Source organism: Mastigoproctus giganteus, chromosome 8 (genome assembly GCF_048544385.1).
Source record: "Mastigoproctus giganteus isolate SK-2022 chromosome 8, ASM4854438v1, whole genome shotgun sequence".
NCBI classification, from domain to species: domain Eukaryota; kingdom Metazoa; phylum Arthropoda; class Arachnida; order Uropygi; family Thelyphonidae; genus Mastigoproctus; species Mastigoproctus giganteus.
In genome coordinates, this window is record NC_143582.1 from 116,247,658 (window position 1) to 116,261,107 (window position 13,450).

General features: G+C 38.3%; 1 protein-coding gene across 3 annotated transcripts in view; it reads right to left on the reverse strand.

Moving 5' to 3' along the window:
• Nucleotides 1–9,745: 9,745 nt before the first annotated feature.
• Nucleotides 9,746–13,450, reverse strand: part of LOC150081781 (opioid-binding protein/cell adhesion molecule homolog) — a 718,769-nt gene continuing 715,064 nt past the window's right edge. For all 3 annotated transcript variants that reach the window (XM_090379651.1, XM_090379650.1, XM_090379652.1), the window contains exon 10: nucleotides 9,746–10,068. In XM_090379651.1, coding sequence (XP_090235777.1) covers nucleotides 9,959–10,068 — 110 coding nt within the window. In that variant the 3' untranslated portion in view covers nucleotides 9,746–9,958. The remainder of the gene's footprint in view (nucleotides 10,069–13,450) is intronic.

The window sequence follows — 13,450 nt, forward strand, 5'->3', positions numbered from 1 at the left end:
GTAATCCATTCTCGACTTGAATTTATGTCCTGTCATGTGTAGTCTCAGCAAAAGAAAAAATGCCATTACCATTTAATTTATTTAATCCATTCAAGGCTTTAAACACCTTTCAGATGACCAGTCTCCAGATTCTGCAATTTGTAGAACTGAAGCCTTTCTAGGTAAGAACACCCTTTTGTTCCATTCACCAATCTGGTTGCCCTTTCTTTGCACCCATTCTAGCAGATCTACATCCTTCATAAACCGAGGCCTCGAGACCTGTATGCTGTTATTGTTATTTGGTTTTTAGGAGCATTAGCAACTAAGGCCATATTGCTCCGGGAATATGCAGTGGTCATTCCCTTGACATTTCCACATCCTCCATATTTGGTGGTGACGGGCTCAAACCCTGGTCTAATCAAGAAGCGTGTGCTACGCACTGCTGCTCCTTCCCACCTGGCTACGGAGGCGCCCACCTCGAGACCTGTGTGCAATACTCAATACACCTTGTATAATGGTTATCCTATTATACAAGGTGCAACCTAACCGTTGCCTTGTATAATGGGATAACCATTACTAGCAAAGTTCCTGTATATCATTGACAAAGGAGTGTGAGAATGTTAGGTGCCAACTCAGCACTGTTATGGGCCTTTATGAAGGCTTGAAGATCAGGATGGATACCCCTGGAGGATTTAAATTGGGGAACCCAACAAGCTCTTAGCTGCCCACATTAATGCCAGAGCTTGCACTTGATCATAAGGCAACAGACTAGCAATCCCCAGGGGAGACTGCACTGGTCCCACATCAGCTAGTTGTTGTCAGTGACTCTACTGTCAGAGAAACAAGAAATATATTGTGCAAAAAGGATAGGTGGATGGACCAGGGTATGTCTTCCAGAGGAAAACGTTGACGACGCTGTGGAGCAGATATCACCTTTTAAGGGCTTTTTTTTTTTTTTTTGCTTTGTTAGTTGTTCGGCTTCCGTAGCCATAATGCACCTCCCAAAGTTTTGGATTTTGTACTCTAATCCAAGCCTGAGGCAGGATTCAAACGCACGCCTTTGGGTTGCCAGGCAGGCACTTTACCCACCCAACTAGCCCGGTTGGCCCTTTTAAGAACAAAAAAGGTGATATTGTTGTACACATTGGCACTAATGACTTTAAGAGTAGGAGATCTGCAGATTTACTTAAAAAGGTACGGGTGAATTTTGTCGCAAGTTAGAGTTAAATTTGAAAATGTCTGCAATTTTGCCCAGACACAATAGGAGGGAGTATATTTTTATTTATTTATTTATTTTTATTAATAACAAGATTCATACCAGGTAACCATTAACTGTGTATCTGAGAGCAGAACAATGAACAGAGCTGATAACAATAATAAGAAATCCAATAGGAAGATAAACATTGATGTAGATTCAAACATTAAAATCATATGTACAAAAGAGGTATGCATTAAGTTAAGTTACCAGTAAAACAAATAATAAATAAATTAATTAGAGAATACAAAAATAATAAAGCAAATAATAATAATAAATTACAATAATTAGATGACAGCTAGTCACTTTGCAGTTCAAGAGAAGAGGCAAACTTGTGAATGGAGTTCAACAGTGATTGGGAGTTGTCAAAAAAGTCAATGAGAGAGTCATTTGCTGATTCTGTTCAGTGGACTGAACTTCATAAAGTCTGTGGTAGCAGAATCAAGGTGAAACTGTGTAAGTTTCCTGACTTGTCTACAAGGAGCAATGAAGTTAATTTTAAGAAGGTAAGGATATCAGATGCTTACATAAGTCCCAGTGATTACTTTGGCTAGAAGAGTGATGTCAGCAATAAATCTTGTAGTGCACAGAGGCCTCAGATGAAAGTCAATCACACAGCGATTCATAGTACACTGAGTGATAGAATAGAGGATTGTGGAACATAAGGTAATGGACAAAATTTTTTTGGATTGCTTCAATTTTGTTAATTAAAGTTTTTTTGCGAGGATTCCAGATGGGTTAGCTGAATTCAAAGACTGGCAGAACAATAGTTTTATAAAGGATAACAGCATATCTGTAATTTTTGAACTTGTATGTGTTCCATTTGATAAATCCAAATATTTTGAATGCTTTGCTTATGATTTTAAGAACATGGGCATCAAATGACTTTGCACTTCGAACCATGTTGATTCTGATTGATGATTCTTTTTAGAATTAGCATAGGCATATGATGCAGAAAGCAAGCTTATAGAGTATCAGCCAAAAAAAAAAAAAAAAACTCCCCCCCCCCATTTCATCCCTCCATTTGTTCCAAGTACCTGTCCAGCTCAGCCTTAAATTTTTTTAGGCTATCAACTTCCACAACAAAAGATGGAAGTCTGTTCCACAAACCAACCTACCGCTGGCTAAAGGCAAACTTCCGCACATCTATCCTACATCTGTCTTTTCTCAATTTGAATTTATGCCCTCTTCTTCTGAGCAAGAGGAAGAATTCCATCAGCACTGAGCATGCTCACACCATTCAAGGCTTTATACACCTCAATCAGATCACCTTGCAGGTGCCTAGTCTCCAGACACTGTAATTTGCAAAATTTAAGCCTTTCTTTGTAAGAGGAGCAACCCTTTGTTCCATTCACTAATCTTGTTGCCCTTCTCTGTACTCGTTCCAACAGCTCTACATCCTTCTTAAAATGAGGCCTCCAGACCTGTATACAGTACTCAAGGTGTGGCCTGACCATTGCCTTATATAAAGGGATAATCACCTCCTAATCCCTGCTAGAAAAAATTCCTGTATATCATTGACAAAACACTATGAGCTACTCTTGCAGATGGTCTGCACTGTCAGAAAACTTCATATCTGCCTGCACAATTACCCCCAGGTCCTTTTCATTCTCTACCATTGTCAGTGTAGTACCACAGACTTGATACATCACTCGGGGGTTGCTGCTTCCCATACGTAGTACTTTACATTTGTGAATGTTAAACTTCGTTTGCCACCTCTCAGCCCATCTGCAGCTGCGTACTGTCATTAGTGTCCTTAACAACCCTGCCAACCTTCATATCGTCTGCAAACTTGGACATTAAGCTTGATATCAAAACATCCAAGGCAGATATTGTTGGGATATGAGATTCGTGGTGTCACACAGATATAAGGGATGCAGAACTGGAATTTGGGGAGTACAACGTCTACAGAAAGGATAGACAGGATAGCAAGGGGGGAGGGGTTATGCTATTAGTTAAGAAACACATAAAAACCAAGGAAGTGAAGCCAGTCGACATCGCTGGACAGTGCAGTGTTGAGTCAGTTTGGTGGGACATAAGCATTGGGAGATCAAAATTGAGAGTAGGAGTGTGCTATAGGCCTAATGACTCTGATTAGTATAATAAGAAACTGTACAGGGAAATAGAGTGGGCCAGTAAATCAGAGAGTCTTATAATGGGAGATTTTAATTTCCCAGATATTGACTGGAATTTGGGGGCTGGTCACTCACACACTAGCAGGCCTTTTGTGGATTTATTGGATGATTGTTTTCTACATCAGCATGTTCGGGAGGCAACTAGAGGGAGTAATACTCTTGATTTGATTATCAGCAGTGATTCTTCATGCATTAAGAATCTGCAGATAAATGAACCACTAGGTGGCAGTGATCACAGTGTGCTGAAGTGGGATTTACTCAAAGAGGTAACTACCATTAGGGGTAAAGGGAAGGGTTATTGCTTCCGTAAAGGCGACTACGATGGACTGAGACAGTATTTAAATTCTATACAGTGGGACCAACTGATGATGTTACCAACAGCAAATTCAAAATGGGAAGCATTCAAAGAACTTATCTTGGAAGCTACTAGGCTTTACATACCAACTAAGAAATATTGTTCAAGGTTTAGTCCAAAATGGATGTCAGATGAACTAATGAGGCATATGGCAGAGAAGAAAAATGCATGGGATACTTACAAATTAACACATGACACAGAAGCCTATGATAGATACAAGTTGATATGCAACCAAGTTACAAAGGAGGTTAGGCAGGCGAAGGCAGATTACGAGAAATCCTTGGCAAGGGATGCAAAGAAAAACAGCAAAGAGTTCTTTACTTATGTAAACTCTAGAAGGAAGGGGATGAATCAGATTGGTCCACTTGATATTGATGGGTCAACTGTTGATGATCCTGCTCAGGTAGCTAACAAACTAAATGAATATTTTGCATCGACATTCACACATGAGGAGTTATTCAGCGAGGGGAATGCCAGAGGTGTATTCAACTCTAGCAGTAAACTACAGAATCTTGAAATAACTGGGAGTAAAGTGGAGGAGAAACTGTTGAAGATAAACACAAGAAAGGCACCCGGGGTGGATGGGATCTATCCAGTTATATTAAAGGAGGCAGCAAAGGAAGTAAGCAAACCCTTAGCCATAATTATGAGAGCTTCCTTGGACTCAGGGGAGGTACCCATAGACTGGAAATGTGCAAATGTGACCCCAATTCACAAAGGAGGATCAAAGGTTGACACAAGTAATTATAGACCTGTGAGCTTAACTTCGGTTCCAGGGAAATTAATGGAGGCACTGGTTAAAGAAGCACTGCAGGATCATTTAGACAAGACTTCAGTTATAGCTCGGACACAGCACGGTTTTGTTAAGGGGAAGTCTTGCCTGACCAATTTGATTGGATACTATGATGCAGTCACAAAAGAACTGGATGCAGGGAATAGCTTTGATATTATATACTTGGATCTTAGAAAGGCTTTTGATACTGTTGCACATGGAAGACTGCTACACAAATTGGAGCAGTGTGACATTGGAGGCAAATTGCTGCTATGGATAAAGGGGTGGTTGAGGGGGAGAAGACAGAGAGTGGTGATCAATGGACACTGCTCATCGTGGACTAATGTTATTAGTGGAGTCCCTCAGGGCTCAGTGTTGGGTCCATTATTGTTTTCTGTATTTATAAATGATATTGATGATGGTATATCAAGCTTAATGTCCAAGTTTGCAGACGTTTGGCAGGATTGTCAAGGACACTACTGACACTATGCTGCTGCAACAGGATCTGGAAAGGTTGAGCAGATGGGCTGAGAGGTGGCAAATGAAGTTTAACATTGACAAATGTAAAGTACTACACATGGGAAACAGCAACCCCAGAGCAACGTATCAACTCTGTGGTACTACACTGACAGTGGTAGAGAATGAAAGGGACTTGGGGGTGGTTGTGCAGGCAGATATGAAGTTCTCTGAGCAGTGCAGACGGGCTGCAAGAGTAGCTCATGGAGTATTGTCAATGATATACAGGAATTTTTCCAGCAGGGATAAGGAGGTGATTATTCCCTTGTATAAGGCAATGGCCAGGCCACACCTAGAGTACTGTATACAGGTCTGGAGGCCTCATTTCAAGAAGGATGTAGAGCTGCTGGAACGGGTACAGAGAAGGGCAACAAGATTAGTGAATGGAACAAAGGGGTGCTCTTACGAAGAAAGGCTTAAGTTTTGCAAATTACAGTGTCTGGAGACTAGGCACCAGCGAGGTGATCTGATAGAGGTGTATAAAGCCTTGAATGGTTTGAGCATGCTCAATGCTGATGGGATTCTTCCTCTAGCTCAGAATAATCACCTGAGAGGGCATAAATTCAAATTGTGGAAAGACAGATGTAGGATAGACGTGCGGAAATTTGCCTTTAGCCAGCGGGTGGTTGGTTGGTGGAACAGACTTCCATCCCTTGTAGTGGAGGTTGATAGCCTAAATAAGTTTAAGGCTCAGCTGGACAGGTATTTTGAACGAACAGAGGGGTTAAGTGGAAGTGGTTTTTTTTTTTTTTTTTTTGGCTGATGCTGCATAAGCTTGCTTTCTTGCATCAAATGCCTCTACTAATGCTAATGCTAATATACCTCATCAATATTATTTATAAATACAGAAAACAACAATGGACCCAACACTGAACCCTGAGGGACTCCACTAATAACTTTAGTCCACGATGAGCAGTGTCCATTGATTACCACTCTGTCTTCTCCCACTCAACAATCCCTTTATCCATAGCAGCAGTTTGCCTGCAATGCCACACTGCTCCAATTTGTGCAGCAGTCTTCCATGTGCAACAGTATCAAAAGCCTTCCTAAGATCCAAATATATAATATCAAAGTTATTCCCTGCATCCAATTCTTTTGTGACTACATCATAGTATCCAATCAAATTGGTCAGGCAAGACCTTCCCTTAACAAAACCATGCTGTGTCTGAGCTATAACTGAATTCTTGTCAAGATGATCCTGCAGTGCTTGTTTAACCAGTGCTTCCATTAATTTTCTTGGAACAGAAGTTAAGTAAAGTTAAGTAGTAAAGAGCAGTGTTCATTGCTAACCACTCTCTGTCTTCTTCCACTCAACCATCTCTTAATCCATAGCAGCACCTTTTCCCACACTCCTTCAAATTGTTTAGCTTTCTTTTATATGCAACAGTAATAGAAGCCTTTCTGAAATCTAAGCATATGATGTCAAAATTATTTTTGAATTCAGTTCTTTTGTTAATGGGTTGTTGTTTCCAATTAGGTTGGTCAGACAAGATCACCCCTTATCAAATCCAAACTGTGACTGAAGTATAACTGCACTACTGTCTAGATGGTCATGCATCACTTCATTAACCAGTGACTCCATTATTTTCCCTGGAACAGAAGTTAAGCTAATAGGTCTGTAATTGCTTGTCACCCTTTGTCCCTGTTTGTGAATTGGAGATACATTCGCACATCTCTAGTCCACAGCATACTTCCCTGAATCAAAAGATGCTCTCATAATTATGGCTAAGGGTTGATTACCTTCTTTGCTACCTCCCTTAATATAATTGGATGGATCACATCCACCACCAGTGCCTTTTTTTATGTTTAATTTCAGCAATTTCTCTTCCACTTTCCTCTCAGTTATCACAGATTCATTCTTCTCACTATTAGAGGTTGATAAACTTCTGTCAACCCCTTCCCTAGAGAATTCCCCATGTGTGTATGTGGATGCAAAATAGCCCAGTGGTCAGGAGCGAGAATACAGTAGCACTCACTCTTTGAGTGGACTGTGGTTCAAGCCTGTGACTACTAAATATGATTAATGATTGTATTTAAGATTTACTGTAAACTCTTCTGACCTAAAGGTTGCGCCAGATTATAAACAAGAACATTTTTTCTATTCATCCTGTCAGCAACCTAAGCAGTTTCATCAACAGTTAAACCATTGATATCAAATGGACCAAAATGTGATTCAACCTCTTCCTCTACTGTTAATATAAGAAAAGAAGTCTTTGATGCTTTTCTTTGCATCCTTTACAAAAGATTTCTCATAATCTGCCTTGGCTTGCCTAATCTCTTTTGTGACTTGATTGAAGACTAGTTTATATCTACTGTAGGCTTCTGTATCACCCTGATAATTTATATGTATCCCATGCATTTTTATTCTCTGCCACATGTCTTACTAGTTCTTCTGATATCCATGTATGTCTAAGCCTTGAACACTATTTATTTTAAACCAACTAAAAATACTGGTCAAGGCATACGTCTAAGTGAACAGTATTTTTAGTTGATATGAAAAGCCTAGTAGCTTCTGATTATTTTTCTGAATGCTTCCCATTTTGAATTTGTTGTTGTAACATCATTAGTTGGCCTCATGGGTAGAATTTAAAAACTGTTTGAGACTACTAGTCTCCTTTATGAAAACAACAACCCCCTTGCAGAATGCAGATGGACTAAATAAAATGGTTATTCCATCCATGTCAGAAAAGCTGACAGAAAGAGGGTAGCCACTCTTAAGAAATATGATTATGGTAGTCACTTTTAAGAAATATGATTATGTCCAGAAAACAGGCTCTACTGAACACAGGAAGGTGCAAGCAGACTACTCATAAATTCCAACATTGTAGAATTCCCTTTATTTTCAGGTAGGTTAAGGTCCATAAGCATGGGTACCTTGCTCACCTCACAATGGGTGTGGGAGAGGGGCAAATTTCCACAAAGTGTTTAGCAAATTTATCTTATAATGCCTGATGTAGCTGAGTGGTCAGGAGTGAGAGTGCAGTAGCACACATTGTTTGAGTTTGTTGTTCGTTATTTAGGAGCATTAGCAACTACGGCCATATTTCTCCGGGGATATGCGGTGGTCATTCCCTGACCTTTCCGCATCCTCCGTATTTGGTGGTCACGGGCTCGAACCCCGGTCTAATCAAGAAGTGTATGCTACACACTGTAACTCCTGAGTGAACCGTGGTTCAAGCCTGCACAACTGCAGGCTTGATTTTCATATAAATCATATTTATATGATTAATGATTATAAATTTCTCTGACCTGGCGGTCATCCAGAGTATAAACAGGAACATTTTATTATACTTCATTTTTTTAAATTTTCTTCTACAACCATCACTCTTTCTCTCTCAAAAATGGAAATGATTTTTAGACAGGATCAGACAGACTGCTTTACAATAAGGGAACATATTGGCAAGCTCTGATGTGGAGTTAATGTACACCACAATATCCTCTTCACAAGTTAATGTTAGCGTTCCTCTTCAACTACCTGGCTCACAGACAATCCCTCTGAAACTGTCCAATGCCTGACATTCAAAGTAAGTGACAGTGGCTTTCACAGCTACAATCACCAACACCCCCAAGATTGCACGAGATAAGCAATCAAGATGCAACCGTGGATTGCAGTGAACAGTTTCCCATTTCTGTTCTCTTTGTTAGCTATAATATTAGCGCTTAAAATGTTTGTTTCCATTCTCTTTCTTCTATTCTTCTTTTGTGCTTTTAAAATGGAGTATGTAACTAGATTGTATTTCATTTTCATTCTTTGAATTATTAAAAGAGGCAAAGAGTTCTAAAACATATGGTCTGTAAAATTATTTAGTTTATTGAAGCATTCCAAATTTAACTGTATCGCACTATGTTGAATTTTCAATGTAGTGTGATGTACATATTTTACCAATGACAGTAATTATTAGGCGCCTCCGTAGCCAGGTGGGAAGGAGCAGCAGTGCATAGCACACGCTTCTTGATTAGACCGGGGTTCGAGCCCGTCATCACCAAATACGGAGGATGCGGAAAGGTCAGGGAATGACCACCGCATATCCTGGAGCAATATGGCCTTAGTTGCTAATGCTCCTAAAAACCAAAATAACAAATAACAAACAGTAATTATTAAATTTTTAGCCCCTAACATCAAAACATACTGTTTTTTGAGTATCATTATATTACTCCTCAACAAAAGCTACAACTCTGTAGTTATTTCATGGAATAACAAATGAACAAATAAACAAGTTTCTCTGAATGATTTTGTAGTAAAAGCCCTGCTATTAGCTTGAATGTGAAGTACATAATTTGTAAATATTGGTACAAGAGTGTGACATGATATCACAAATGAATTATGCCCTTGTTTTGCAAGGCATTCTTTTAAGTGGGACCGTTGAACTACAAACAAAACTTCATCTAACAGGTTTATATGCAACTGCCAGCCATGAACAACAAATAATGGCATAGCTGAAAACTATCATGAACAGTGTTGAATCACACATATCACATTGTCACTGAAGTTAACCAGATTTTAGTATGACAAATGTGATTGAAAAGTAGGTGAGGTCTGAGTAGGCGCACAGAAAAAGTTTACACTCTAAGTGCCAGTAAGGGTTAACTGATTATTCACTAAATGAAATAAATGAGTTTTTTTGCAATGTAAATCTGAAAACATTCATAATTAAAAGAAAAGCAGTTATATACAATAAGTAAAAAACATTTCTAAGAAAAGTTAAAGAAACAGATAGATATACTTGCCTCTCATATTTTAACATGGATCACTCATAAAGTGAAACATTCTTACTTGGCAGTTTTCTAAATGACTCGTTTTGTCCATTGAGAATTACATCTGCATTACCACTGATTCACTAGCAGGATCATTTGTTTTTAATTTGTTTTCTATAAAAATTATAGGTTTTCACAATAGTGCATAGTTAGCTCCAGTTCTCAACAAACACTAAATATATAACATCTTTCTATGTTCCAAGTACATAGTTACACATTAAGAAACATATAAATATATTCCAGTCTTCTATTCGGTGAAGTGAAAGCCATCTCTGTAGAGCAGCAGAATGATTTCTTGAGCCTGTAAATTTAATATAAAGATTGTAAGCATAATACAGTGCAAGCTTTGCATCAGGTATTTAATGAGAACAGGTATTCCAGTTAATCAGGTTTTCAGTTTCAGAAATCATTTCATAACAAAAAATAACAAACCATGACAAGTATTAATCTTGGAGTGGACATGCCTTTTCACTCCTCTGAATAAGTGCACCCTGCAATAAGTTGTTGCATTTAATAAACTTGAAATTAACAACTAAGAAATATAGTAAAAAATATTCATTATATGATGTCATTGTTTTTTTTTTAAATGTAACTAATACAGTTATGAACAATGAGCTCTTTAATATTTAAAACATCTACTTTCCAATAATTTTTTAATATAAAAGCTCCTTCCACCTCTGCCAATGCACTTTATACATAATAGGCAGGCACTGTGTGTAACTCATGTTGAGAATATGATTTACATGAGCAGTGGGCACAGCCCACTTTGTAAGCCATATAATATCATTATATACCGTATTTCCCCATGTATAAGATGCACCTTTTTTCGAAAAATTTGGGGTCTAAAAACTGGGTGCATCTTGTACAGTGGTTGTAGATTTTTTTTTTTACTTGCATTTCCCGCTTTTTCGCGCTTGTTGTCTTTGCGCTCATTGTTTCGCACTTGTTACCGGTATATTAGGTTATGTTTTGCCACGTTCTGCCCAGAAATGGCTCAGAAAAGATTTTCATACAGTGCTGAATTCAAGTTAAAAGTGATCCAGTTTGCAAAAGTGAATGTAAATCGTGCTGCTGAACGTAAGTTTGGTCCTCCTCCAACTAAGAAAACAATCTGAGGCTGGCTACGGGAAGAAGAAACCCTACTGAAAACACCACGGCAGAAGAAGGCCATGAGAGGCAAGTCAGCAAAATGGCCTGATTTAGAAATGGAATTGAAGATATGGATTGAGGAGCAAAGGGCAATTGGAATTCCTGTGTCCACAAAGATGGTTCAGTATGAGGCAAGAAGAATTGCTGATGAAAAAGAAGTTAATGATTTCAAAGGAGGACACAATTGGTGCTTCAGGTTCATGAAACGGAATGGACTAAGCATGTGTACATGCACCAGACTTGCCCAAAAGATGCCTGAAAGCTATGAGCAGAAGGTCCTTGAATTTCATCGTTTTGTCATTCAATGTCGGAAGACACATCAGTTTGAGTTGGGACAGATTGTAAATATGGACAATGTCCCCCTTCAATTTGATGTCCCAAGTAACAGAACTGTTGATAAGAAGGGGGTGAAAACTGTAACTGTGAAGATAAGTGGACATGAAAAGAGTCATTATACAGTTGTTCTAGCTTGTTATGCCGACGGAACCAAGCTGCCTCCTATGCTGATTTTCAAACGCAAAACAATGCCAAAAGAAGACATTCCTCGAGGAGTGATTGTCCACGTTCATGACAAGGGTTGGATGGATCAGGATGGGATGAAGATCTGGTTTGAGAAAGTTTGGAGCAGGAGACCAGGTGGGCTCTTACGCAAACCTGCCCTATTGGTGCTTGATCAGTTCAGGGCACACATAACAAAAAATACAAAGATTGCTGCAGAGCAAAAAACAAAACTTGCTGTCATACCTGGAGGCTTGACATCCCAGCTCCAACCACTTGATGTCAGCATTAACAAACCCTTCAAAGCTGCCATGAGAGATGAATGGAACCAATGGATGAAGTCTTCTGGGGACAATTTGACACCAGCAGGAAGAGTAAAGAAACCAACTATAGGAGAAGTTTGTACCTGGGTGAAAAGATCCTGGGATAATATCAAGATTGAGATCGTTGTCAAGTCATTTAAGAAGTGTGGCATTTCAAATGCCATAGATGGAACTGAGGAAGAGGCAATATATGAAGTCAGTGATTTATCATCAGACATAGATGAGGACAAGCTAATGAATGGGAGTTTTGAAAGTGATGAGTTGTATGAATTTTATGATGAATAAAACTTGAGTTCAATAACTTTATGTAATAAATTCTTTTTCAAATATCGGGCCCCAAAATTAAGGTGCATCTTATACATGGGGAAATACGGTAATATTAAGATGCAGCCTTAGAATTGCCTTAGAATTAAATTGTTAAAATAAAGAATATCATTCTTTATTTTAACAATTTAATGGATACAAGATAAATAATGACTAAAGCAGTTTGCATTAATTTCAGCAAAGAAATTATAAAGTTTGGGACCCCCCCCCCCCCACCTACAGTTAAAATGATAGTGTCGGATGTTTTGAACATTTCTCTCTGAAATTCTTCTGCTTAATGCAATGTTCTTCTGTAATGTTAAAATATTATCAGTGACAGTAGTTTTTAAAATTTTATTTTTAATTGGTAACTTAAGTGCAGTTTTATAGCCGATTTTCAAATGTCCATCTTTCACAAGCTGCTACTGAATGAGAATATTTCTGGATGAAATTTTTCTATAGTTAATATTACATTCACTTTAAAAATATGTGATTCTGTTCTTAGTTATAGTACAGTAAACCCCCGCTATTCGCGGTATCTATATTTGCGGTTTCACGTATTCGCGGTCGCTGATTTAATACAAAATGAAACCTAAAAAAATGTGAATTTTAAAGCGCCGTGAAGATTTTCTGCCATAAAAAAACATGGGCGTGGCTAAAATTATCTTTTCCGGTCAAAACAGCGCCCAGTGGGTGGGGGGAGAGGGGTGACAAAATTGCGAGCGTGGATGTTTCTCGCTAATCCTTGTTTAGTATGTGTTATGCACTTGTCATGGAAGGTTTCGTCGTTTGCTTTAATTCATATGCTTATAAACTGAATAAATTTATCAATTTATAAATTGATATGCTTACAAAAGTAATAAATCTACCGTTTTGCAGTGTAAAACACACTTTTTCGAGTGTGTTAATGGAAGAAAGTGACTTTATTGTGGACAAGTTCTTTCTATCCTGTACAAAAATATGGCTACGAATAACAAGGGAAATGTGAAAAGATCAAAGAAGGTGATGACATTAGCGAATAAAATTGAGTTATTAGACAAAATTTCTAATGGTGAAAGTGTCTCCTTAGTGGCAAAACATTATAAAATCAATGAGTCAACGGTACGATCAATCAAGAAATCGGAAGAAAAAAATCCGCCGTAGTGTCCGTGAAAACGTGCTAATTGCTTCAAAAATTTGTTCTGTAACTCGTGATGTTAAATTAGAAAAAATGGAAAAAGCTTAAGATCTGTGGATAGAAGACCGAATTCAAAATAAAATTCCGTTAAGTTCACTCATCATTTGTGAAAAGGCAAAACTCCTTTAACAACACTTTAGCGAAACTGGTGATAGCACTGGCGGGATAAGTTTTTTAGCTAGCAAAGGCACTGGTTTGAAATTTCTAATAAATATTACATTTAATATTAAATT